We start from the raw sequence: 25,233 nt of genomic DNA on the forward strand, positions 1-25,233 counted from the left end.
TAAGGAGGACCATTGCCATTCAATGGCTCAATTTGGACATGTGACCATTTATGACTAGTAAGAATTCCTCTTAATTTATGAAATATATAAGGATTTTCCTACAATTTCGATGTCTAAATAACAAAAATAAAAATAAAATATTAGAAGATCTTAATTTAGAGTCGTGCTTCATTTGGATGGCCAAAATCCAATTGATAAGGTTAATATTTAGCTTCAAACTCAAAAAATGACATTAATGAGACTAAGAGAGTGATAAGGAAGAAATCAAAGGTTACCTAACGAGGAGATTATGTCACAGTAGTTCCCTTTCTACTCTTTTTTCTCCAATTGTTTTCAGAACCCCTTTTTTATGTTCATTTATATCCATATTTTGATGCTTTGGTGTGTAATTTATTTATTTTTAATGTGGCAATATAAGATCTTATTTATTCTAGAAAAAAGAAAAGAATTTCTTTTGGGCAATTAAATAGATCATGACTGAACAACAATCTTCGGTTGTGGGAATGCTAATATCCAAAACCTCATGGGCCATTAGCATTCTCTACCACAATTTTTTTTTTCAATAATACTTCTATCTATTTTGTTTTTTAGTAAACAAGATAAGGGTATATTGGTCTTTATATAATAAATGTTTGTCATTTATTACCATATAGGACTGCAACTTGGGTGGGCAAAACCCAAATCCGCTGGGTTGAGCCCGACCTTGGGTCTTGTTTGAGCATGTTAGCTTGGATTCAACTTGGGTTCGAGTAAGAAAAAAAAGCCCAGACTCAAATTGGGTTGGGCGCGGGCACAGGTATCAACCAACCCGATTTGCCCGAACATGAACTTAATATGACTATAATTTAAAAATATTTCTTATCTTTATTTGTTTCACACAATCTATGTATCAAAACTAACGTGTGATTATTTTTATTAGATACATAATCAATCTTTATTATTAATGCTTTGTTTTAAGTGTAATTTTATATTGTCATACAATGATTACATTACAACTTTAAATATTTTTTTTCTTGAAAATTATGATTATTAATAAAAATGATTATTTTAGTTAATCTTATTATTTCTTCTCTCTTTAAATTTGCTTATTAGTTTATTTATATAAACTTTTAAACATATTTAAAAAATAATAATTATAAATTTTAATTTCTTTTACACATCACTTATATTAATATAAACCCTTACAAGTACTAAATTACATAGTATTAAGGAGGAATATGTTAATCCGATTTGTGTAAGGTTCGGGTTGAGCATTTCATGTCCGAAGTCTGGTTGGACAAGGGCACGGATTGGTGTTCGCAAGTTGAGATTGGGTGCGGGTTGATCCCCAACTTGTTTGGCAAATAAGAAATTTAAATCTAAAGACTAAATGTCCTTAATATTTATTATGCAAAAGACAAGTATTTATATGTAAAAAAAGACTAATATACCTTTATCTTTTTCACTAAAGACAAAATGAATAAGAGTATTATTGAAAAAATGTGATGGAGAATGCTAACGTCCCAATGAGGCCTTGGACATTAGAATTCCCATCAGGCCCACATTACATTTCTACATCTAAGATCCAACTTGTATCATTGGCAACAATAGGAACGGAATCATTATGACAAGGAAAAGTTTGATTCAAAAGGGAGAAGAAGCAAGGATTGGAACAAAAATATCCTTTGATTCATCAATCCTTGAGAAAATAAAAGGAAGAACCCATTGAGCAAAGCATGATAGTTGATGGATCTCCAATCACGATAATCACAGAATCAGCACACACTGGTGCTCAACTCTTCATTAAATGGAGAATAGATAAGATAGGATTTGTGTATAAAACCAGAGTTGCATAAATGAAGACTTTCACATTAATAAGAGGATCAGAGCGGGTATGAAAGATTAAAACCTGTGAAACAGAATACAGCACAAATCATCCAAACACTTGTACCATGTAAGGTTATCAGAAGAGAGAAAATAATTGAATTTACTTTCTAATAAAAAATATACACATCATCAAGTCCGTACATGTACTACCTTGAGAACCATATTAGGTAAGACAAGAAGTGTAGTGTCCCAAGATGAGATGATTTCCAATTCGGGAACCATTCAGTCCTGCTCCATGGGGTGGACACAGCGTCCATGGTAGGATAAAACGTTAACTAATCATAATTCATTTACGTCAACGGATGAATGTTATGTGCAACATTTTATAGTAAATACAATGTGTAATTTACAAGTTCTTCCTAAAAAATTATAATTTTTTTCAAAAAAGAATATTTCAGTCGAAGTTTACTATTCCTCGAAATATTGCATTTTTATAGTTCAAATTTGATATTTAGATTGAAATTCACTATTCATCGAAATATTTCGTGAAATGAATAATCATTTCCACTGAAATATATACCAAAAGAAACTGTAGGTTAAATTTCATGTCGAAACTTGTGGAAATGGAAATATTTCGTGGAAATATGTCAAAATTTAATACTATGGTTGGGAGCTTAAAAAGAGAGCTAAGACTAGTCATGAATATAGGATCTTCATCGAATAGATGTAAGAAGACATCATGGGCCCACATAGAGCAGGGACTATGAACTGAGCAGCAGCCCAAGCTAAAAGAATTTTTCAACACAAGAATTACAAGAAAAAGGCATCCTACCAAAATCTCAGCTATGAAGGGTGGCATCAGTAAGTTCTACAAGAAGTTCAGAATTCAAAAATAGAAAATTGAATTTCTATGCATCAACAATATACCTACAGACTCATGTAGAATGTGCACCATGAGTTCGTGAAGCCCATATTCCAAAAACAAGAAACCAGAAGACAAACAAGATCGCCCAGTAACGTGCAGGTCCATATTTGATTCTTGATAGAACAATCTGTGAGTTTTAAAAGAAAAATGAATTTAAGTTAACTCAAAACTTGAATCCAAAAATAATAAGTACCAAACAATGAGGGAAATAGCCAAAAAGACTAATATTGGCCAACACCAATGATCTGAGTAATTCAAATAGTTGTTAAAATTTGAAATCTGTATTTCCCATTTGCAGTGCATGAACCAAAAATCTAACCATAACTTATCCTTGAAGCATCCAAGAGAAAACAGATTTTAAACTACAAACAATGATTCAAAGTCTTAATTTCACTTGTACAAAGATAAACTACAAATAATGTCCGTCAAAACAAACAGCTTGAAAACAATTGACGGCACATTCTAAACAGGGAAGGCGGGACGATATTTACATACGTCAGTTGAAAAACAAGAAAATCTTGATACTGACAGGACTATTTACCATCAAGTAGAGTGGGAATAGTTTGTCCTAAAATAACAATATCGATAGTATAATTGCACAGGCACACAAAATTTTCAACCATTATGAACATTATGATGATGCTCAACTGATTTTGCAGGGAACGTAAATAGTGTAAACTACCCCAAACTTATAACCAAGTCTTCACATCAACCCTTGATTCTATCATGCAACCAAAGAATTATATTTCGAGTTCGATGTCTATTTCGGTTATCCTGGAAATAGAAATATTTTGACCAATGTGGAAATCAATACAATTTCAATGGAAATGCTGAAAATATTATGAAATGATGGAATTGTTGGGAAAGTTTTCATTGAAATTGTTAAAAATGATAAAACAGACGTGAAAACACACAAATAAGTCATCAAATTAGAATAAACAGCCATGTGAATTATGAAAATGAAGATCAATAGTGTTTTGTTACAAGTTTGCATAAGTATCTAAAGAGTCTGACAACTAAAACAACTATGTGTATTGAAAATGGGAACAATAATATCACATTAATCACAACTACTTTAATATGTAAACCACTTTCGGAACAAGCTATCATGTACTACATCCTCACATTATCATAAATATTTTTTCTATACATTTCAAATATGAATAAATAAGTTATAAACATATCTTACTAATAAGAAAATTGGCGATTGTATGTGCATACTTCTACGAGTATTTTGGTTGAAGTTAACCATTCATTGAAATATTCCCATCGAAATCTTCCATTTTTATACGACAAATTTGATCATCTAGGTCAACATTCACTATTCACTGAAATATTTGGCAAAATGAATAGTGATTTCCACTACTGATCAAAAAAAAAAAAATAGTGATTTCCACCAAAAAGTATTCACAAAGAAACTCTCAATTAAATTTCACATTGGACCTTATGGAATGAAATATTTCGATATGTTTTGTGGAAATATATCGAACTTTGACACTATGCATGGGATCAACAATGACTAAAAGAACCTTCATTTTTCGAGGACATAGGTTGAACTTACTCCTCTCCCATACATTTCCTTAGAATCATTAAGAACATATCCTTAACAGTTTGTTTTCCTTCAAAAAATGATTATTTTGGCATCAACTAAACAAACAAACTATTTGCGAGAAATGCCATTCTCAATCTTGGGGCTCTTATTTTTTCGGAACAAGTAGTTAAGCGAGTTAAGAGGAAATTTCTTTGAGGACTTCTTGTTTAGATGGGATTTGTTATGCTCAGTGTGAGTGTTTTGTTCTTGGTTGCCAGATAGGCTCTTGTATATATTTATGTTATTTTGTTTGGGCCTCCTTGGACACCTTTCTTGTCTTTTCTTTTCCCTCTATTAATATATTATTTAGCTTTTGCCTATCAAAAAAAAAAAAAAAACAACAACAACAACAACTAAGTATTTTTTTTTAAAGGGAAATGTTCAGCACCAAACATTTTGGCAAAACATTTTTCAAAACATTGGATAGAAGTTTTGGAATGGGCTGATTTTTGGTGAGGATGATCTCTACGGTGAGGAGATCATCATCACCAAAAATCAACCCATTCCAAAACTTCTAACCCCAGAAAAAATAGTTTACAAAAAATGGACAGTCCACGATTTTTCAACTTGTAAACATGGGGCTAGAAGTTTTGGAATGGGCTGATTTTTGGTGAGGATGATCTCCTCACCGTAGAGATCATCCTCACCAAAAATCAGGCCATTCCAAAACTTCTAACCCATGTAGGACAAAAATGGTTGGCTAAAATGTTGGCCAAAATGTTTGGTGCTGAACGGGACCCGTTTTTAAAACCCAAACTTACATGAGAGTCCTCCAAAATTGTCTTATAAATAAATAATCTTTTTACCAAAAAATAAATAAATACAAGCTTCATAAGCCAAAAATAAATACCATAGAAAGATATTACTGAACATTTAGTGGTTAAGACCAATAAGTTAATGTGACCTATGAGACCTTAAGAGTCTTTTTTAGTGGTGGTATTAAACATCCAGATATTTGATGTCCATGAACATTGACTAAATTATGTACAAACTTGTTCTTTGAGTACAATATCATAACAGTCGAAACTCCAAATAATGCAAATAATTGAATAGTTACATGTTAGGATATCATTATGAGTTACTTGGATCGGAAGGTTGTGTCAAGTCGTAAAAAGGAGAGTTGATATAATATACAGTTCATAAATGGGACCAAAGCTTCCAAATTGTGGGCCCAGGTTGGGCTCAATCAACCAAACTTGGGCTTAATAAAGTTCATTACTAGAAGGAAGATAGTTTCTCTTTAAGAAGTGAAGGAAGGAAGATGATCCTCGATCAATTATGGTAAAATCTTAATCTGGAGCCAGTCACTATCAATGGATATTAATTGGATCGAATATGGGAATATACGAATCCGAATTATTTTTTTCCTGATATCTGAATTCCAATACAAAATTCGATGGATACTCTAAATCAATATTCGATTATCTTATCATCCGATAATGTCCTATTCGGATGTAATATATATTATATCTAATTGGATTCGGATAGGATATATAATTGGAGTGGACATTTTAATATCCGAATCCGTATCTGATGAGGATTCGAGTAAAAAATTTATCTGAATTTGAATCCGATATCTGAAAATTTCAAATAATAATTGATTATTCGAATATGGATTCGGATAATCAACTATCCATTGACAGGCCTACCAATCACATCTCTGACTACAGATTTAAGTTGCATAAGTTTGTTAATACTAAACCACTGCATGTAGCAGTAGCCACCCCATTTTTTAGATCGTGTACACTCTTGTTGGAAGTAATATCAAACACTGCTCACAAGGAAAGTTAAGCTTTAATTAAGTTTTAACTGGGAACTTTTACTGAGTGAGGAAATAATACCAAACAGATCCCTCAAATACAAGTCATTAACTAATAGAAGAGTTGACTTTATGCAAAAATACATGGTAACCATCATATTCAGGGACAAATCAAAAGGGAGAATTATGTATGATCTACTTACAAAGCGAAGGAAGACAACAACTGTCAAAGCGCATATACCACCAAGAAGGATGTGAAGACCACTTTTTGCAGTCTTCTGCAAATCAAAATGCACATTGTTAGATAAAGGATATCAAGAAACACAACTGTAAAAGCCACAAGAGAGATAAATGCATTAGTGGTGTTAACAAACCACACTGATGGATAGAAACCTTTTCATAGGCAATGCAATCCTTGGCATCGAATAAAACAATAGATGTGATTTTTTCAAATAATAGTTCTACATCAAAGACACTAATCATAATGAATATGATGTGCTGACGTGCACTTGTGCCTGAGCATGACAACTAGAAAATAACCTTAAAAAAATTACTACACTGTAGGAACCCATTTGTGATTCCCAACAAGAAAGAAATAGAAAATTAACTTTCTTCCAAGGTCGTTATTCCTTGCCTTTCTTACGCATTCAATAATTAAACCTGGTATTGGCAAATGGAACAGCTAACTTCATCAAACTTTAAAGTCAGGTCTCCATCTTCCCCTGAAGGTGGAGATTACAGGCCACACTTTGAAAACAGAAGACACTTGTCAAGGAGCTCCTAGCTATCCAAGCCTAACTAATTAGACCTGGAATCAGGATGAGTTTGTGACAGCATGTGTCACAACTTAAACAACTTGTCGTGAACAGTGATTTATTGGAATTAATCAGATTCAGGCCGTTTCCTTCGACCGTTCAGGCAAGGTTGGGGGTTTCACTTTGCCAATTCCAAACGAGTCTTGAGGGGTTGCTTCCTTTTGCGGTGTGTTGGAGCATCTGTAATAATTGTTTTGAAGGGAAAGTCTCCAATACCCAGGAAGTTGGGGTCACCATCTTAGCGCTCTTGTTTTTCTGGTGTAAATTATTTAAAGAGTTTCAGGGCATCTTTTTTGAGGATTTTGTTGTTAAGAGGGATAGGGTGTGTAATCTGGTTGTGGAGTAGTTCTTTTCTTTTTGGGTTGTTCCTTTTGTCAGGTTGGTTTTTCTGTACTTCTTGGAGTGGTCACCCGGTCACCTCGACCCCCTTTTATTAATATTATCTTGATCTTCACCTATAAAAAAAAAAAAAAAAAAATCAGATTCAGGCAGAAGCCAGACTTGGTCTGATTCAAGCTGAACTAAAAAATTCTGGTCAATAAAGAGTGTGACTGAATTGCAGTTGGTACCCATGGAGAGTGATCTGCGAATGGTGAGGCGAATTTTACCTCTCCAAGCCCATGTTCCATCCAAAGAAGAGGTGGTTCGGATGCACGTTTTCAGAGAATAATGTAATGGTCAAAATCAGTATGGGTGACATTCCTTCTTCTATCTCATTTATCAGCAGATTTCCTACAGTAAGGCAACAGTGAGGGATTCTTCTAATGCAATTTCATTTAATACGCAAATTGGGATACATGAGATGCTCTTCATGACTCCTTTAATATTCCTATTGTTGAGAATATGAATTCCTATTCCATTTTTGGGAAACAGTCAATCGTTCAAAGTCACTTGTTTGCCCTTTACTTTGTTTCATTCATATATGCTGAGGTTTCTAAGTGAGCATGCATCTAGCCCAGACTCCACATTTTGTCCAAGGGTTCTGAATTTGGGAGTCTCAGATTTGGGGATGGAAACTGTGGATGCTATTTTTTTAGAGCAACAGGAGCTGACATGTGGCACCTAGGGATTCACACAAATTCATTTAACTGAGGCAGATTATCTAAGTCCGAGTAACTAGTTAGCTCGGATGATGTTGCATTTATGGGCATAAACCTCAGAAGGTCGGGTAAGGATTAGGACGCAAAACAGTTAAGTAAAACCAAATCCTCGAAAAATTAGGAGTGAAATGGGTAAAAATCCAGCCCAAATAAGGGCTTGCAGCTAATAAAAGAGAGAATCCCAATTAAGGAGGGGGGAATAGAGACCGGATCTGGGTAGGTACACCAAAACCCAAGATCCACTTTCTGAAATGAGATAATGATAAGGTTTGAAACAAATCCCACAAGACTTAGGGGATCCTCACTCTATAAATAAGAATAGCAGAGACATCAGAAGGTACGTTTTTATGCTTTCATTACACCATGATTCTATCATTATCTATTGCCTAACTTGGGCGCCAGAGAGGTTATGTTACAGACACGCCTAGGAGCTCAAGTCGCAGAGATTTCAAGCCATCATCACAGATCCCAAGGTAGAGCAAGTTTTTGCATCTATAGAAACCAAATGTGTTAACATGGATAGAATATTCAATTCTTTTATGTGAGTGAATGATCATGCTTCAGAGGCCGATGTATCTCTCAGCCAGAATCGTGAATGGAGCGAAGATTCTTCCATTCTACTCAAGATCATATTGGGGAAAAAATGAAGTGGTAATAGTCTTTAGGAGGAATACTAGTTTGCATTGCCCAAAACTGACAAGAGCCCGAGAGCACCATGATGTATATGATGTGTGACCCCTTACACAAACTTGTATGCCTTATGTGGAGAAATTCTAGAGGGTTCATGGGATCACATTCAATGATGTCCCAATCGTTGAAGTGGGGTCTATGGGTACAAATATGCACGAGAAAGTGGAGTTTCTTGGGAGGGAATTATCTAAGAAGCTCCTCAAGGCAATAGTTAGGAGAAAAGGGCTTAAGGAAGAGATTATTAATGAATGTAAGAAACGGAATAATAGGGATTTGGATAAGGTCAAGCTACGGTGGTGAAAGCAATGATTAGATCCTATAAACGAGATCTATAACGATTCAGGAAACTAAACTGGATTTAGTTCATGAATGTACCACTTAGCCAAGTGGTAAGGGCTTGAGGAGAGTTGATCCCATGACCTAGGTTCAAACCCGTTGAAGATACTTTCACCTCCATTAACCACTAAACCCCTTGCTTACTTAGCAAACAAAAAAAAAGTTTGGGGTTTCATGGCCAAAGGTTGGTGTGTTTTGCTGGCTATTAAGGCTTATTGGGAGTTTGGTCATGTTTTGGGACATGAACTTATCAATGTCACTGATTAAATGGTTGGGGCTTCTCAGTGTCTACAAGATAAAATCGAGAAGGGAATGACTTTTCCAAGGTCTTTTAGGAGTTTACAGACCATCAATCAAAAATGAAGGAGCTCATTTTTTAGAAGAAATGGATGATATTTCATGTCGGTCAATGGGACCTTCCCCATGTTTCCAAGAGGGTTTAATGTCATTAGATTCCCAAAACGAGAAAAAAAAGAGACTTAGATTGGCCATGAAGATGTAAGAGTTCGAAGAATTTTTTAATCAAAACTTCTTGTTGGATTTGCCCACACTTGGTAAAAATCAAGGGATCCCTACCTTTTTAGATTGGTCAGATTCTTGATTTCTAGCACAGTTGGTAAAAATCTAGTAATTATTGGGAACCCATGGGCCAACTAGTGGGTTTTGGACTTTTATTTGGAACAAAGGCCAAGATTTTGCACACTTGGGCCTTGTGGATTTTGTTAGTCTTTTGGGCTTTGATCAAGTTTTTGAAAACCATTTCATGAGTGGGCGCTTATGCAATTTGGGGTGTCTACCGATGTAATCATATGTTTTCTTCAAATCAATTTTACAATGATCACTGATCCCTAAACAAACTCTACAATCAATACTCATTGGCAATTAAGAACCCATCCAATATGATAGCATTTGTCTACCTATGGTTATTAGAATAATTTAGTTAGTTGCTATTTTAGTCATAATTACTTAGTAGTGATAGTCTTTTATTTATTTATTACTTGTAAGGGTTTTTCTGTAATTTGACTCTTTTAATTAATATAAATTTCTGCCAAGCTCTCACAAAGAGATTTGACTATTACTCTTCTCAAATTCTTCTTGATATCAAAACTAAGGAATTTTGCCCTCTTCTCTCCTCTCTCCTCCTTGGTTCCTCTCCTCTATATTCACTAAACCTTAACCTAGAGTCAGCCTCATTCGATCTTCTCCCCTTTGGGGGTCCTTTACCTTTTTTTTTCTTTCTATCACATGCTGCAATAGTGCGCTGTGCTTCTACCCTATGTTAGGGTTTCTGCAAAAAAAAAATATATCACTACGATAACAATTTTTTGACTATTTAAGAGGTGCGACAGCAGTAGGAATAGTTTCTGGACTGTTTGAGGGTTTGCAATTTAGGTTCTAGTCTTCCTGTAGAGACCTACAATAGCAACAAGACTCTTTGGGTTGCTTATAACTGTTGTGTGAGTTGCCGACAGCAACAAGACTGTTGTCCGGATGTTGCGACAACATCAAAACTACTGTTTAGGCTGTTCTGGAGACCTGCAATAGAAGCAGGTTTTTTTTTTGAAAAGTAGAAGAAGGTTTGTTGTTTGGTAGTTTTGGGCTGCTGTGGAGATCTGCGATAGCAACAGGATTGCTGTTTGGGACCTGCGATTTGTTGTTTGGCTGTTTTGGATTGCTGTAGAGACCTACGATAGAAGTAGGATTGCTATTTGGGACCTGCGACAACAACAAAACTGTTGTGTGAACTGTGTAAAAGCCCTGTGATAGTTCTGCTACCCTTTCTACCTGTGGTTTATTCCACTTTGGGCGGCCAATCAAACCAAAGTTACTTCTTTTCTAGCAAGTAATGACGACAAATCCAAAGTCTAAGGATTCTAATCCGACTCTTGGGGCAAATTTTTCAGCCCAACATATCAACACCGCCCTTCTTGATGTCTGGAACTTTCAATCATGGTCCTGATCTATGCGACTCTATTTAGGTAATAGAGGGAAATTTGGATGGCTCTCTGAAACTATTATCCAACCAACACTTACTGATCTTAAATTTGAATCATGGGAGATCGACAACTGCACTATCTTTGGGTGGTTATTTAACTCCATGGAATAGCGAATCTATACCATGTTCATGTATCATGAGACATTTCCATCTTCATGGTCAACACTTACTTAGCGTATATGCCAGGAATGACTCGAGGATTTATGAACTTTATTGAGACATTGACCAGACTACCCAACGAACTCAGAGTGTAGCTAATTATTTCGGATTCCTTCAGTCACGTTGGGAGGAACTTTCTCATTATGAGTCTACGGTTGAGTTATTTTTAGAGGTAGTTGATTATGTGGTTAAGAGAATTGCTCGATATCAGACCTACCAGTTTCTTATGGGTTTACGTCTAGAGTTTAAGCACTTCGGACACAGTTCCTCAACACCACCCATTTATTTGAGATATTTGCGACCATTGACAGTGATGAGCGTCGTTACCATATTTCTCCTCCTCAGACTCAGGCCCCTGACATTCTTTTTGCTCCAACTACAAGTCAGATGGCCTTAGCTGCCAACTCGAGTTTCTTCGACTCTCGTACCCTTGGATCAGGAAATCGTGACCCTGGTAGCCGTGATTGTGGTAAAGGGAGTGGTCTTACTTGCAGTCAATGTGGGAAGACAGGTTATGAGAAGGTTCGCTCCACGATCTTCTCTAATTCATCTTTGGGACAAACTGGTTTTTGTGTTGCTACAATAGAATCCCCATCTATTCTTCTCACCGATCCTCTTTCTTCACTTGACACAATTGACTTACAACAGCTACAACTCAGATTGCCAATATTGTCCGGGATCAGATTCAAACTCACACTCAAACATTTTCGACTAAGGCCTCAAGTATTACGCTTCCAAGTACATCCTTTGCATTCAATGTCACTCAGTCTGGCTCTACTCCTCTGACATGGGTTATTGATTCTAGTGCCTCTGATCACATGACCAGTAAGTCTAGCCACTTTATTTCTTCTATTTTTTCCACCACCCATAGGGAGGTTCGCTTTGCTGACGGATTTCTTACACCTATCCACAACAAGGGTATCATCCCTTTATCTTTTGGGATTTCTCTAGATTTTGTGCTTTATGTCCTTTACTATCTCATAATCTTTTGTCTGTTAGTAGTATTACTAAATCTCATAATTGTTCAGTTACATTTTTCTTACTCACTATATTTTTCAAAACCTGACTTCGAGGAAGATTTTTGGCAAGAGGTATGAGAGGGATGGGTTGTACTTGTTTGGATCTCAGTCTACTGCTACTCCGGCTTCTATGTTTCCATCATCTGGTAACCACATTTTTCATCACAACTCTAGATTTATGGCATACTCGCTTAGGACATGCTAATTTTCAACAATTATGTTTTTTATTTCCTGCTTTAAAAACTGTCTGTAGTAGACATAAATTTCAGTGCTCTGTGTGTGAACTTTCTAAACACATGTACTTCTTATATTCCTCGTATGCATTGATTTAATGCAATTGTTGATTTAGTTCATTCTGATATGTGAAGACCTTTCTCTGTTACTGCCTTTAATGGTCATCAATATTATGTTACATCTATAGATAACTATTCTCGTTGCACTTGGTTTATCTGATACATTCATGTTTTAAGGTGCTCCCAATTTTTGTTAATTTTGTTAAAATGTTTCAAACTAAGTACAATATCACTATTAAATATCTTAGGTCTGAGTATGGGGGGGAATATATATATATATTTAATGGGATTCGCTCCTATCTTCATGAGAATGGTATGCTTCACCAGTTGACTTATCCTTATACTCCTGAAGCAAAACAGGGTGGTGGAACGCAAGAACCGCCACCTCATGAACATTGTCCATTGTCTTCTTCACGGAAGGCATATTCCAAAGGCATATTGAAATATAACAGTCTTCACTGCAACTTTTCTTTTTAACCGTGTTCCGAGTCGCACCTTAGAGGAACAGGTGCCTCTTCATGTCCTTCAACCTGATAGCATTCTCTTCCCTATTACACTTCAAGTCGCTGGGTGCACGTGCTTTGTTCAGGACAAAACGCCCAATTGTACAAAATTTGATGACAAAGTCATTCGATGTGTTTTATTGGGTTACTCCTCTATGTCTATGTCCAAGGGGTATCAGTATTATGATCCAGTTTCTCACTGTATCATCCACTCTCTTGATGTTACTTTCTTTTAAATGTTTCATAGTTTCATGCTACATCTACTTTGCAGGACCCGTCTCCTATCGTGTTGTTTTCTCCAATTTTTCCTCCATCTTCGTCGTCGCTCAAGGTCTACACTCGTCGCCCTCACCTCTCTACACCCTTGCCAACCTCCTTCTTGGATTCAGGTATACCCTCTTTTACCTCCACACATATACCTGTTCTTATCCCTTCTATTTTTGACTCTCACTTACCTATTGCCCTTCACTAAGATAAGCGGGGCTGTGTTACTGATAATCCGATTACCCAGTTTGTTTCCTATCAGGGTCTTTCTTCCTCTTATCAGGCCTACCTTGCAACTACTGATTCTATTCGCGTTCCTCGGTCTGTATCAAAGGTTTTGCGAGACTTTCAGTGGACTAAAGCTATGTCTGTTGAAATGGATACTTTGCAAAACAATAATACCTGGGAGCTTATTATTCTTCCATCTAAGGAGCAGACGGTTGGTTGTAAATGGGTCTTGACTGTGAAATATCTCGCAGATGGTATTGTTGGCACGCCTAGTTGCTAAACTCCGAGGAAAGATTTTGGTGCCACATTTGCTCCTGTCGTTAAACTCTCCATTGTTCGACTTCTTATCTCCCAAGCTGCGTGTAACTCCTGGCCACTTCACCAACTTGATGTGAATAACGTCTTTTTGAATGGTGATTTGACTAAGGTTATTTATATGGACCCTCCTCTAGGATTTCGTCTTTAGAGGGATTATTCTGAGAAGGTCTGCTACCTTCTTAAATCTCTGTATGTCCTCAAGCAGTCCTCACAAACCTGGTTTCAACGGTTTTCTAAGGTTATTATTTCTATGAAATTTTCTAAATGTCATTCAGATCATACTTGTTTTGTTCGTTAAAGAGTGGATGGTCGTTGTACCATTGTTTAGTCCATGTGGATGACATCATTGTAACTAGAGATGATGCACAGTGGATTGACAGGGCTAAGACACTATTGGGTCGTGTTTTGAGGTTAAGGACTTTGGTCCACTCAAGTACTTCTTGAGAATACAAGTGACCCGTTCTCACTGTGGTATATCGTTATCTCAACGTAAATACACATTGGATCTTCTTCAGGACATGGGATGCTTGATTATCGTCCTGTTTCTCTCCTATGGATCAGAATCATCGTCTTCAAATTAATTCTGGAAATCTTTTATCGGATCTCTCTTCTTATCAGAGATTTGTAAGTCGTTTGATTTATCTGACCAACACTAGACCGAACTTGTCCTTTGTGGTAAGTGTGGTCAACTAGTTCATGCATACTCTGCGTACTTATCATCTTGATGCAGTTTATCGCATTATTCACTATTTGAAGTCACGTCCTGACCTTGGACTTTTCTATTCTTCCACTGCTCAACCGCATTTGTCCTGTTTTACAATGCTGATTATGCTGGCTCTCTTACAGATAGGAGATCTACCTCTGATTTTTGTACCTTTCATGGTAATAATCTTATCTCATGGAAAAATAAGAAACAAAATGTGATATCTCATTCTTCTACTGAAGCTGAGTATCATGCTATGGCCCTTGGTACATGTGAACTAATTTGACTTCGATCTTTGCTGACAGAGTTGGGTTTACTGTTCTTGGTCCTTCTACTTTGTTCTATGATAATAAGTCTGCTATTATGCTTGCTTCTGACTCCGTTCTTTATGAAAGAACTAAGCATATTAAGGTTGATATTCACTTTCTCAGGGAGAAAGTTCAATCTGGTTACCTTCAGACAATTTTTGTTCCTTTTTCAGATCAGTTTACCGATATGCTTACGAAGTATGTTTGTCTGTCTATCACTAATTCTCACATTGTCAAGCTGGGTTTAGTTGATATATTCACCCTAGCTTGAGGGGGAGTATTAGAATAATCTAGTTAGTTATTATTTTAGTCATAATTACTTGGTAGTGAAAGTCTTTTATTTATTTCTTACTTGTAAGGACTTTTTTGTAATTTGACTCTTTTAATTAATATAAATTCCTGCCAAGCTCTCACAAAGAGATTTGATTATTATTCTTCTCAAATTCTTCTATGGTGAAGGTACTTGTAGATTAGATTGAAAGATGAGAAGAGATAAAATAGATGGAGAGCAGAGGAGAGAAGAAAAGATTAGAGAAAGGAAAAATATGAGATTAGGGTTAACCATCCCCTCTCATTATTTTTATCAAAACTTGTTATAATAACAAGATACTCCTATACTACTAAATATTATAATAGAATCCCTCCAACATAACATAATACATTATTTAGCTATTTCGACACTCCCCCTCAAGTGGGGCATAGATATTAATCATGCCCAACTTGCCAAGAGCTTCATCCAGTTTTTCTTGGGAACATCTTTAGTCAACACATCTGCCAGTTGACCATCTGACTTCACATATGAGACATAACTTTAGATTTCACTTTCTCTCTAATGAAGTGTCTGTCAATCTCCATATGCTTTGTACGGTCGTGTTGGATAGGGTTAAGGACTATGTTGATGGCTACTTTTATATCACAGTAAAGTCTCACAAGTTCTGCCTCCTTAACACCAAGTTTACCTAATAGGATTCGAAGCCAAATAATCTCTGTTGTACCCTAAGCCATGGCTCGATATTCTGTCTCAGCATTAGACGAAACAACCACAATTTGTTTCTTGCTTCTCCAAATAACTAGATTACCTCCAACAAATGTGCAATATCCTGGATTGGGCCCCAACCCAATCTGCATTTGTAAATGCTTCTATTCTGAAATGTCCATGATTAACATATAAATTCCCTTTCCAAGGGCAACCTCAAGTACCTAAGGACTCCTACTACTTCAAGGTGGGAAGTCCTTGGGGTATGCATATACTACTAATAGCATTGACCACATATGTTATATCTGGTCTAGTCAATTGCAAGTACATGAGATGGCCTACCAGTCTCTAAAACTTCCCAATATCTATTAACAGTTCACCTTTGTGTTATCAAGCCTCTGATTGGGATCCATTGGAGTATCTGCAGGTTTGGCACCAAGTTTCCCAGTATCACGAAGTAAGTCCAACACATACTTGCGTTAGAAAATAAATGTCTTTCTTGGACCGAGTCACTTCAATTTCAAGGAAATATTTTAGGTCTCCTAGGTCTTCAATCTCAAATTCAGTGGCAAAGAACTTCTTCAACCTCTGTATCTCATGAGGACAATTTCTCGTCACCACAATATCATCAACATATACAATGAGAATGTGATAAGGTCATTTTCCTTTTTCACAAAAAGAATGTGATCCGCATGACTCTGAGTCTACCCTACTTGCTTCACCACTTTATTGAACTTATTAAACTAAGCTCGAGGAGACTGTTTCAACCCATAAATTGATTTTTTCAATCTACACTCTTCCTTCACTTTCTAGAGTTGAAACCTGGAGGAAGATGCATGTATACTTCTTCTAGTTCTCTGTTTAAATGGCGTTTTTTACATCTAGCCGATGTAAAGGCCAAGATAAATTTTTAGCAAGGGATAACAACACCCTAATGGTGTTCATCTTGGCTATAAGAGTAAATGTTTCTGCGTAATCAACCCCTGAGTTTGAGTATACCCTTTTACTAAAAGTCGTGTTTTATACCTTTTCACTGTGCCATCAACTCTATGTTTTACAGTAAACATCCACTTACAGCCTCCTAATTCTTTTCATTTTGGCAAAGCTATCATCTCCCATGTATTATTCTTAATAGAGCATTCCATTTCTTCTTGGATTGCCTTCTTCCATTCAGGAGTTTTAAAGTCTTCTGCAATGCTGTTAGGAATGAGAATAGAAGAAATGAATGAAATAAATGCGTGATATGCAGGGGATAGTGAAAAATAAGAGACGTGGTTAGAAATTGGGTGCATAGTGCAAGAGGGAGTTCCCTTCCGTAAGGCAATAGGTATATCAAGATTAGAAAGATCAATAAGAACAGAAGAATTATTACCTGATGTTGGAGAATCCATCTGGTTGGTGTGCTCAGCAAGAGTCTCTTATTTGATTGTTTTATGACGACTGGAATAAACTTTCAACTCTTTCTTTATCTATTGACTGCCCTAACATAAGCTTTTTTCCCTTATCTACTGACTTTTCTAAAGTAGACTCTAGCAACAAAGGCTTACATATTAGTTGGTAGAAGAGCTACATATGGCAATGAAGGTAAAGGGTTTGGATTTTGATACTACCAAACTCTTCAATACTCATTTCCTCCCTAAAGAGTAGCATTCGAATGAAAAATGGAGTAGATTCAAAGAATGAGACACCCCTGAAGATGTATCGTTTTCTAGTAGATGGATCCAAGCACCTATATCCCTTTTGAGTTAACAAGTATCCCAAAAAGACACCTCGAATAGCTTTAGCATCTAACTTAATACGGTTGGGACCTAGAATATGAATGAAACACATGCAACTAAAGATCTGTAAAAGCAAATGGAACGGAAAATGATTTAGAATTAACATTTGAAGAGAAGACTGAAAATTGATGACCCGTGATGACATACGATTTATAAGATGGGTAGCCGTAAGCAATGCAACACCCCATAACTTTTTAGGGGGGCAGACATAGAAAACTGCGACCCTCGAACAACTTCCAAAAGATGATGATTTTTCCTCTTAGTTACACCATTTTGTTGAGAGATATAAACACAAGAATTCTGGTGAACAATCTTATTCTCTACAAGATATTGTTTCAATTCTCCTTCAAAGTGCTCTGGAGTATTGTCCGATTTGAATATTTTTATAAACTTTTCAAACAGAGTTTTAATCATCTTGTGAAATTGTTTTATCTGTCAAGGAACTTCATCTCTGGTGTAGATCAGATAAGTCCAAGCGTATCTACTATAATCATATACAAAGGAAATAAAATATCTATATTCCCCGTCCGCTGTTGTAGGAGTTGGTCCCCATACATCAATGTGCACAATTGTAAAAGTAGAAATAGATTTTTTATTACTTGGATGAAAAGAAGTTCTATAATGCTTAGCCAATTGACAGACTTCACATTGAAGACTCAAGACAGACACTGACTTGAATAATAAAGGAAAAAAAAACTTTTAAAGACTGAAAAGGCAAATTGCCCAGACGAGCATGCCACAAGAAAATGGAGTGATAAGACTGACTAAGACTACTCTGACTAACTGACTGACTGACTGAAGAGCTGTGGATGGTACTAAAGACAAATCCAAAACATAAAGACCATTCACTTCTCGACCCCTACCAATTGTCCTCCTAGAAACAAGTCCTGAAAAACACAATGATTAGGTAAGAATGTGACTATACAATGTAAGGATTTTGTAAGACTACTCACAAAAAGAAGATTGATGGACATGTTAGGAACATGAAGTACAAATGATAAAGACAAGGAGTCATCAATTTTAATGCCCTCTTTACCAGAAACAGTAAAGAGTGAACCATCTGCTATTTTAACCTTGTCTTTACCAGATAATAACTGATAAGAATAAAATAAGGAAAGCGTACTAGTCATGTGATCAGAGCTCCTGAGTCAATAATCCAGGAGGAACGAGAGGAAATGAAACTAACAGTATTTGTAGAGGCATGTATACCTGACTGGGAAAAGGAGGAGGAACTGGAGGATCCTTCGAGCTTTGTAAGAAGCTTGCTCAGACGCTCTATTTCTTCTTTGGTCGTAGATAATTCAATTGAAGCATTAAAACCAATGGAACTAGACTCTGGCTTGTCGTGGATGGCAACATGAGCATTAGCCTTTTGTAGTTATGGTTTCCCCTTGTTAAACTTTACCGGTCTACCAATCAAATCCTAACATGTCTCCCTGGTGTGCCTAGTTTTTTCACAATGGTCACACTGTAGATTGACTTTTTCATCACCACCTATCACACTCCGTTTGATTCCTCCCTTATTATCTTTGTTAGACTCGGAGGGGATGAAAACTATGGGGCATGGTTAAAAGAGAGGTTGCATCACAGTCTGTCGGCTTTCCTCGCTTTGTACAAGAGAGTACACATCCTCTATATGTGAAATGGAGTCACAACCCAAAATCTAAACTCGAAGAAACTCATAAACTGGGCTGAGGCCAACCAAAAATTGGAAGACTCTGTTTTGGTCGGTCAATTTTCCGAATTCCTCAACATCATCATCATTCTTCCACTTAATCACCTGATAGTGATCCAACTCCTCCCATAATGCTTGAAGATTGGTGTAATATGTTGCTAGGCTTGTCTCCCCCTGACAAAGAGTGATCACATCTTGGTGAAGCTGAAACACATGGGCCACATTCTTCTTCTGAGAATAAGTCCTAGTAAACTTTTCCCAAATTTGATTTTTTGTATCTAGGAATAAATAATTCCTACTAAGTTGGGATTGCATGGAATTCAATAACCATGACATTACCGTCAGATTATCTTATTCCCACCGATCATACAAAGGATCAGCCTCCTTAGGCTTCGTAATACAACTTGTGAGGTACCCTAATTTCCCTCTTCCGCCGATAAACATCTTAATGGACTGAAACCACTTTAGAAAATTAGTACTATCCAATTTTATCGTCGCCGTAATCTGAAATCCAGGGTTATCTCTGTAGCCCATTATCGGAGGAATGGTCACCGGAGCACCCCGATTGGATCCACTAACGTTGGAACTACTATCCACCGACATATGTGCTCCAAAAAAGAGTTGAAAAACTTGCTAGATATGATTCAAATCTAATGAAGATTGAAGAAAAGACAAAAAAACGAAACACAATAGCCTGGGTGACAAAACTATTGGAGGATTTTCTTCACTGAATCATCAAATTGTCACGGAATCGAGTGAGACCACTTCCAATGTGTAGAGAATTTTGATATTGACCAAATCCATCAAGAAAATCCTTGCGAAAACCCCCACGAAATCAGACGAACAGAACTTCGAGAATCTATTTTTTTTCGTATTTTTCTGAAAAACCTCCACTAACTCGATCAAGAACTCAACTAAAAATCCGGCAAAAAAAACCAAAAACCTCTATAAATCATGGCGATTCAAGCCATGTAATTTTCGGTAAAACCCTACTAACGTCAGCAGTTTTAGTTGTGTTCTTCGACAAAGATGTGAAAAAAAAAATTGGATTCCTTCGCTCTAATACCAAGTTGTAGATTAGATTGAAAGATGAGAAGAGATAAAATAGATGGAGAGGAGAGAAGAGAAAAAGAGATTAGAGAAAGGAAAACAATAAAATATTAGGGTCAATCAACCCCTCTCCCATTATTTATATCAAAACTTGTTATAATTACAAGATACTCCCCATATTACGAAATATTATAATAACATAATACATTATTTAGCCATTCCTACAAAGGTTTTTTCTCAGGAGAAAACACAACAAAAAGAACCTCTTAAATCTTAAGGCCAACATCTTAACAACAATCTTATAAATATATCCTTCCAAACTAACAGGTCTATCTGGATTTGTGTTGAAAAAAAAATACAAAAACATTTTTTTTTAATTACTAGAAGATTTGTAAATAACCTACGCAAAGATTGAAAGTTTAATTTTTAAATATATTAAACATTTATTTGGTAAAGCATTTTTGCACATGTCTGATGTTTGGATATGGTGTGGAGCACATAAAATTTCTAGAAAATGATGCGTCCTCGTTTCAAAGTTTACTAACAATGTCCGACATGGGTCAACTGAGATAAACAGCAAAATTATTTAACAAAAAATCAACCATACCCAAGCATTAAAAATCAAAATAAAGAACATAAATTATTTAACAAAAAATTTCAATATTAAATATACAGCTGGCCCATACCATACTTGTAGAGGTGAAAACCCTAGTACAGACATCGTAATATCCATCTAACTACTTGAGAAATTAAAACAATATCAAATCAAAACATACCTTTCCAACACGAGGAGCAATGAGCCATGCTAGAGTAACAGTAAGAAGCCCAGTAGCAACTAGAATTCCAGTTCCTTCCACAGCCCATTTTGTTGCAGGATTTTCCACAGGGAGAGGATCTTCAGTGGATACATTAGAACTTTGTTCTGTAACTCCTTGTGTAACCACTGAGGAATTATTATTGTGTGGATTAAACCATAATGAAATCTCACTGAGCCTTTGTCTTCGAATAGCAGCCATGGCATCAGGATCTACACCTGAATTATTCTGCACATGTGCAACAGTAGGTTCCCCTGTAGCAGTTCTTTCCCTTAATGCTTCATAGTCCTTAAGAGAAGCCACAACCTTTTTAAAGTCAGCTAGTCTAACATTTTTTGCTACACTTCCACAAATTTCACAAACAGTGGATCCATGATTAATAAACCACTTCAATGCACAAGCATAATGTGCTAGGGCAAGATCATTTTTGCAAGAACAACCAAGATCAGTTAGAGTGTCTTGATGGTTATGGTTGCCTGTCTCTATATCAGTCTTACAAATGAATATTTCCCCTTCAGGGCTTACAAACTCAATAAACCCAGATTCCCTCTCACAATTCTTATCATGAAAGATATCATTATTTTGGACTTCCTTACTATTGGAGTTCTGATCCCCATTGATCTTTGGAACTTCTTGTAGTGGAGGGATGATATCCAAGAATCCCAATGCAGCATCTCCCATAGTGTCAGATTCTAGACACTGACACACACGACAAGTTGCCAGGTTTCCCTCCTTATCTGTACTATAACGTGGTGTACGGTAAGTATCTACATTTTCGCTCTTGATGGTTGAGCACAAACCCTCATTACTAATTCCATCGCTGTTCATCTGGAGGCGATCTTCCTTAAGGTCCATCACATTAGAAAAAAATGTGTTTGAATTCAAAAAGTATGTTCTGTACACTTCCAATCACCACAGCATTTTGCTTTAGGCTTCTCTACATAAGAAAGTTAATATTAGGCCATTTACCCAAAAGTGTACTCCAATAAAAAAACAAATACCAAGTACTACCATTCACGGAATGGGTAGGAAAAAAATAATTGTAATGGTTTTAAAATAGCCAGATCCTAGGAACAACATAAAGAGGGGAATTTAATTTGAAATGACGACAAAATAGGATATAACTTACTTATTGTCTCCTAAAGAATGGGTCGATGCAGAATTATCTGATCACCTAAAACCCCCCAGACATGCTATGCTCTGAAATTTATAGCAACACTGATGCTATCTTGGAAAATTATGAAGAGACCAGGTATGGTGCTGGAAAATCAAGTCAACAGATGAGAATGTTTGGTACAAATTCTTAAGTTATCCAATGAAGTAAATAAATGGATTCTGCCAATATAAAATACAAAATCCTAGAAAATAGATATTTCTTGCGAAAGATGTAAATCGACGCAATAATTGAGAATGCTTAGGAATTTCTCTCTCACGTTTCCTTGTGGTTCTTCAGGCAATAAATGCTTACTTGTCAAAAAAGGAGGAAAACAATGTGTTGTACTAAAAATAACATGTAAAATAGGTGGTTGGAAACTTGGATTAGTTGTGAGTACTCTTTTACACTAGTTTTCATTTGTTATTCTGATTGAAACTCGTACCTTTTGAAGAGACCTCATTGTAGCTCCATTAACAATCTCCAATACTTTCCAAAGAAAAGCCAGTTTATATTTGTTATAATTTTCTGCACAAAGAGTATAATTGGGTTTGGATCAGAGAATTCAGGTTAGTTTGGGAGACAAGGAATTTGGGTCCACGGGATCAAACCAGAAGACTCACTTCCTCGTTGTTTGGTAAAGGCATGGGGCAACATGCAATCATGTTGATAAGAAATGAAGGACGGGGGAGGGGAGGCAACATTTCTGGGCCCTGCTTTTTCAGTTCGAATGCCTTTAGGAAGATGGTATATGGGTTGTGGTCCTATCGAAATATTTCTAATCAAAACAAAGTTTTACATTTATCCTAGGAAACTGAATAATACATAGAAGGTATATTCTTTCAAGAAATAAATTCATAAAATAGTGTTATTTGCTTATTAAAAGGTCATTTATTCTATTTAATATCTGCCAAATATTTGTATGTTTAGGCAATTCTAATCGTTTATCATCACAACTTGTCTCGTTAGGAACAATCCTTATACCTTGAGTTAGAAATATATATATTTTTTTCTTCTCTTTAGTTATTTTTTCAATTTGAATTCTGATTGTACTTGTTCTATTAATCATATCCTTCATTTTTGTTATATATATATATGTTAGAAATTTTGCATCTTGGGTCTCATTTTCCATATAAACAGACTTGAAATCCCTTGGCCCACCCCCCACCCAAAGAGAGGAACGTGTGGAAGGAAGGGGGAACAAAAGATGCCCATATATACCCTAACATTCAAATATGATCCTCTTAAAACTAATTGAAATTGGGCCCTCGAGGAATATTGATCTTGGGAGGCATAACCGTAATTTAGAAAGTTAAAATGGAAACAAGGATCAATGAATCAAGAATATAGATGCTATAGTAGAAAAAAAAACAAACTTCATATTACTTTCTTAAAACTACCATTAATTTTTCATCCTCATTTTTTTACAAGCACATTCCTTCCATGAAGAACTCACTAACTATATTTCATTTTATACTCCAAGAGTAAAATTATGCAACAAAAGTCAGCTACAACAATCACAGAGTTCACCTCTGCAGCATATGTTATTAAATATACAAATTTTACAACTTGAAGAGCCAAACTCCAATAATGCCAACAATGCAACTGTCATACTACTAGCAACAAGTGTTTATACGATAAATAAATAACACATTAATCACAATATTTGCTTAAATTCCGGTCCAAAATCAGATTCAAACTTATAACTGCAATCTCCAATTCTTTAATGTTGACATGAACTGAAATTTTCACATATACATCAAATCGCGGAAAAACATCCAATATTTCTGAGCCAAAAAATTATTTATCCTTATGTAACTACATTTGTGCTTTTCGACAAGTTTATTAACTAAATTAAGAACTCTCGGAATCAAGAATTCAGTGTCCATCAACTTCAAAATTTCATGGAGCAAAACAGTTCAATCATCACCAATCGGATCATAAAAACAACCATTAAACTACTAAAAAATCATCAAAACTTAACCAACAACTGATCGCAATATTGAATTAAACATTCAAAACAAATCATACAGTCATGGAGTCTCTAGTTCCTCCAAATTCACTCATAATTGACATCTTAATCGCATCTAAGTCATTAAAAATACACATTCTTCAACAATTGAAAATCTAATAGTGTACACAACCAAAATTAATATAAATTTCACCAGAAACCTGAAAAGAAAGCGATTCAAGAGACTCAAATCATCAAATCTAGAACCCTAAATATTTCAATAAGTAACTGAGGATCTCAAAAGTTGCTCAAACAAGGAAGAAGTAAAGTAAGTGTGGAAAGAGATCTATTTTCACCTTTTAAAGGAGATTTTTATAGAATCGGCTAAGAAATCGATCGATTGAATCGATCTGCAAAACTGAGAAAGAGAGTACTGTTGATTTAGATAAATTCGTTCAGAGTGTGAGGCACTAAGGCTGTGTTGTTGGCTTTTCTTTTTCGTTTTTCCTTCTCTCTCTCTCTCTCTCTTTTTACAGTAACACACTTCCTCGTATAAAGGACTCAATTCTAATTCTACGGTTATTTATTTGCAACGTCACCGACTAATATCTCTAGTGGAGTCGTAGATTGTATTTGTACTCTACTTTTAGCATGGATGGGTTTAGAACAAAATGGATCCCGATTTGACTCGTCCGAGTCAAAACATGGTTTCAAAATTCGGTGTGGCGTCTCGTCCATGGGGAGACCGAGTTGTCTTTTACGAGTCAACTTGTCTCTGACGATACAGTCCATAAAAATCGATTTATATTGATTGATTTACCAATATTTAAATTGAAATAACTATAATTTTTATAATAATATAAGATATATTAGGAAATGTTTATTCATAAGATCATGTTTTATTTATATAATAAATAATAAATATTTAAAATTAAAAAATATATATTTTAATCAAAATTTCGATTGACTCAGCAGAGTTTTATTGTTTTAGATGAGATTTTCAAAATATCATCCAAGACATC

The 25,233-nt window shown here is 35.8% G+C and overlaps 1 protein-coding gene across 7 annotated transcripts; it reads right to left on the bottom strand.

The window, feature by feature from the left end:
- Positions 1-2,511: 2,511 nt before the first annotated feature.
- LOC147404212 (uncharacterized) lies at positions 2,512-24,779 on the bottom strand. Of its 7 annotated transcripts, XM_086440073.1 has the most exons (6): positions 24,568-24,777; positions 22,706-22,788; positions 22,237-22,367; positions 21,069-22,044; positions 6,285-6,359; positions 2,512-2,858 (listed from the first exon to the last, which is right to left on the bottom strand). In XM_086440073.1, exons 4-6 carry the CDS (start codon positions 21,960-21,962, stop codon positions 2,742-2,744), a joined length of 1,086 nt encoding a protein of 361 aa, XP_086296199.1. In that variant the 5' UTR covers positions 21,963-22,044; positions 22,237-22,367; positions 22,706-22,788; positions 24,568-24,777; the 3' UTR covers positions 2,512-2,741. The 7 variants fall into 7 exon arrangements, with proteins under 7 accessions (XP_086296199.1, XP_086296200.1, XP_086296198.1 ...); XM_086440074.1 differs by lacking the exon at positions 22,706-22,788 and having other exon boundaries at positions 21,069-22,039; XM_086440072.1 differs by lacking the exon at positions 22,706-22,788.
- Positions 24,780-25,233: the final 454 nt, after the last annotated feature.

Source organism: Akebia trifoliata, chromosome 4 (genome assembly GCF_017979445.1).
Source record: "Akebia trifoliata isolate Shusen 1 chromosome 4, ASM1797944v1, whole genome shotgun sequence".
NCBI lineage: Eukaryota > Viridiplantae > Streptophyta > Magnoliopsida > Ranunculales > Lardizabalaceae > Akebia > Akebia trifoliata.

Excerpts from the sequence above, each read along its gene's own strand:
- LOC147404212 (XM_086440077.1), bottom strand. The coding sequence starts at position 21,962 with ATGGACCTTAAGGAAGATCGCCTCCAGATGAACAGCGATGGAATTAGT. Across the intron at positions 6,360-21,068 it reads TTGCTCCTCGTGTTGGAAAG|AAGACTGCAAAAAGTGGTCT; the intron begins GTATGTTTTGAT and ends TTTGATTTGCAG. Across the intron at positions 2,859-6,284 it reads TTGTTGTCTTCCTTCGCTTT|ATTGTTCTATCAAGAATCAA; the intron begins GTAAGTAGATCA and ends TAAAACTCACAG.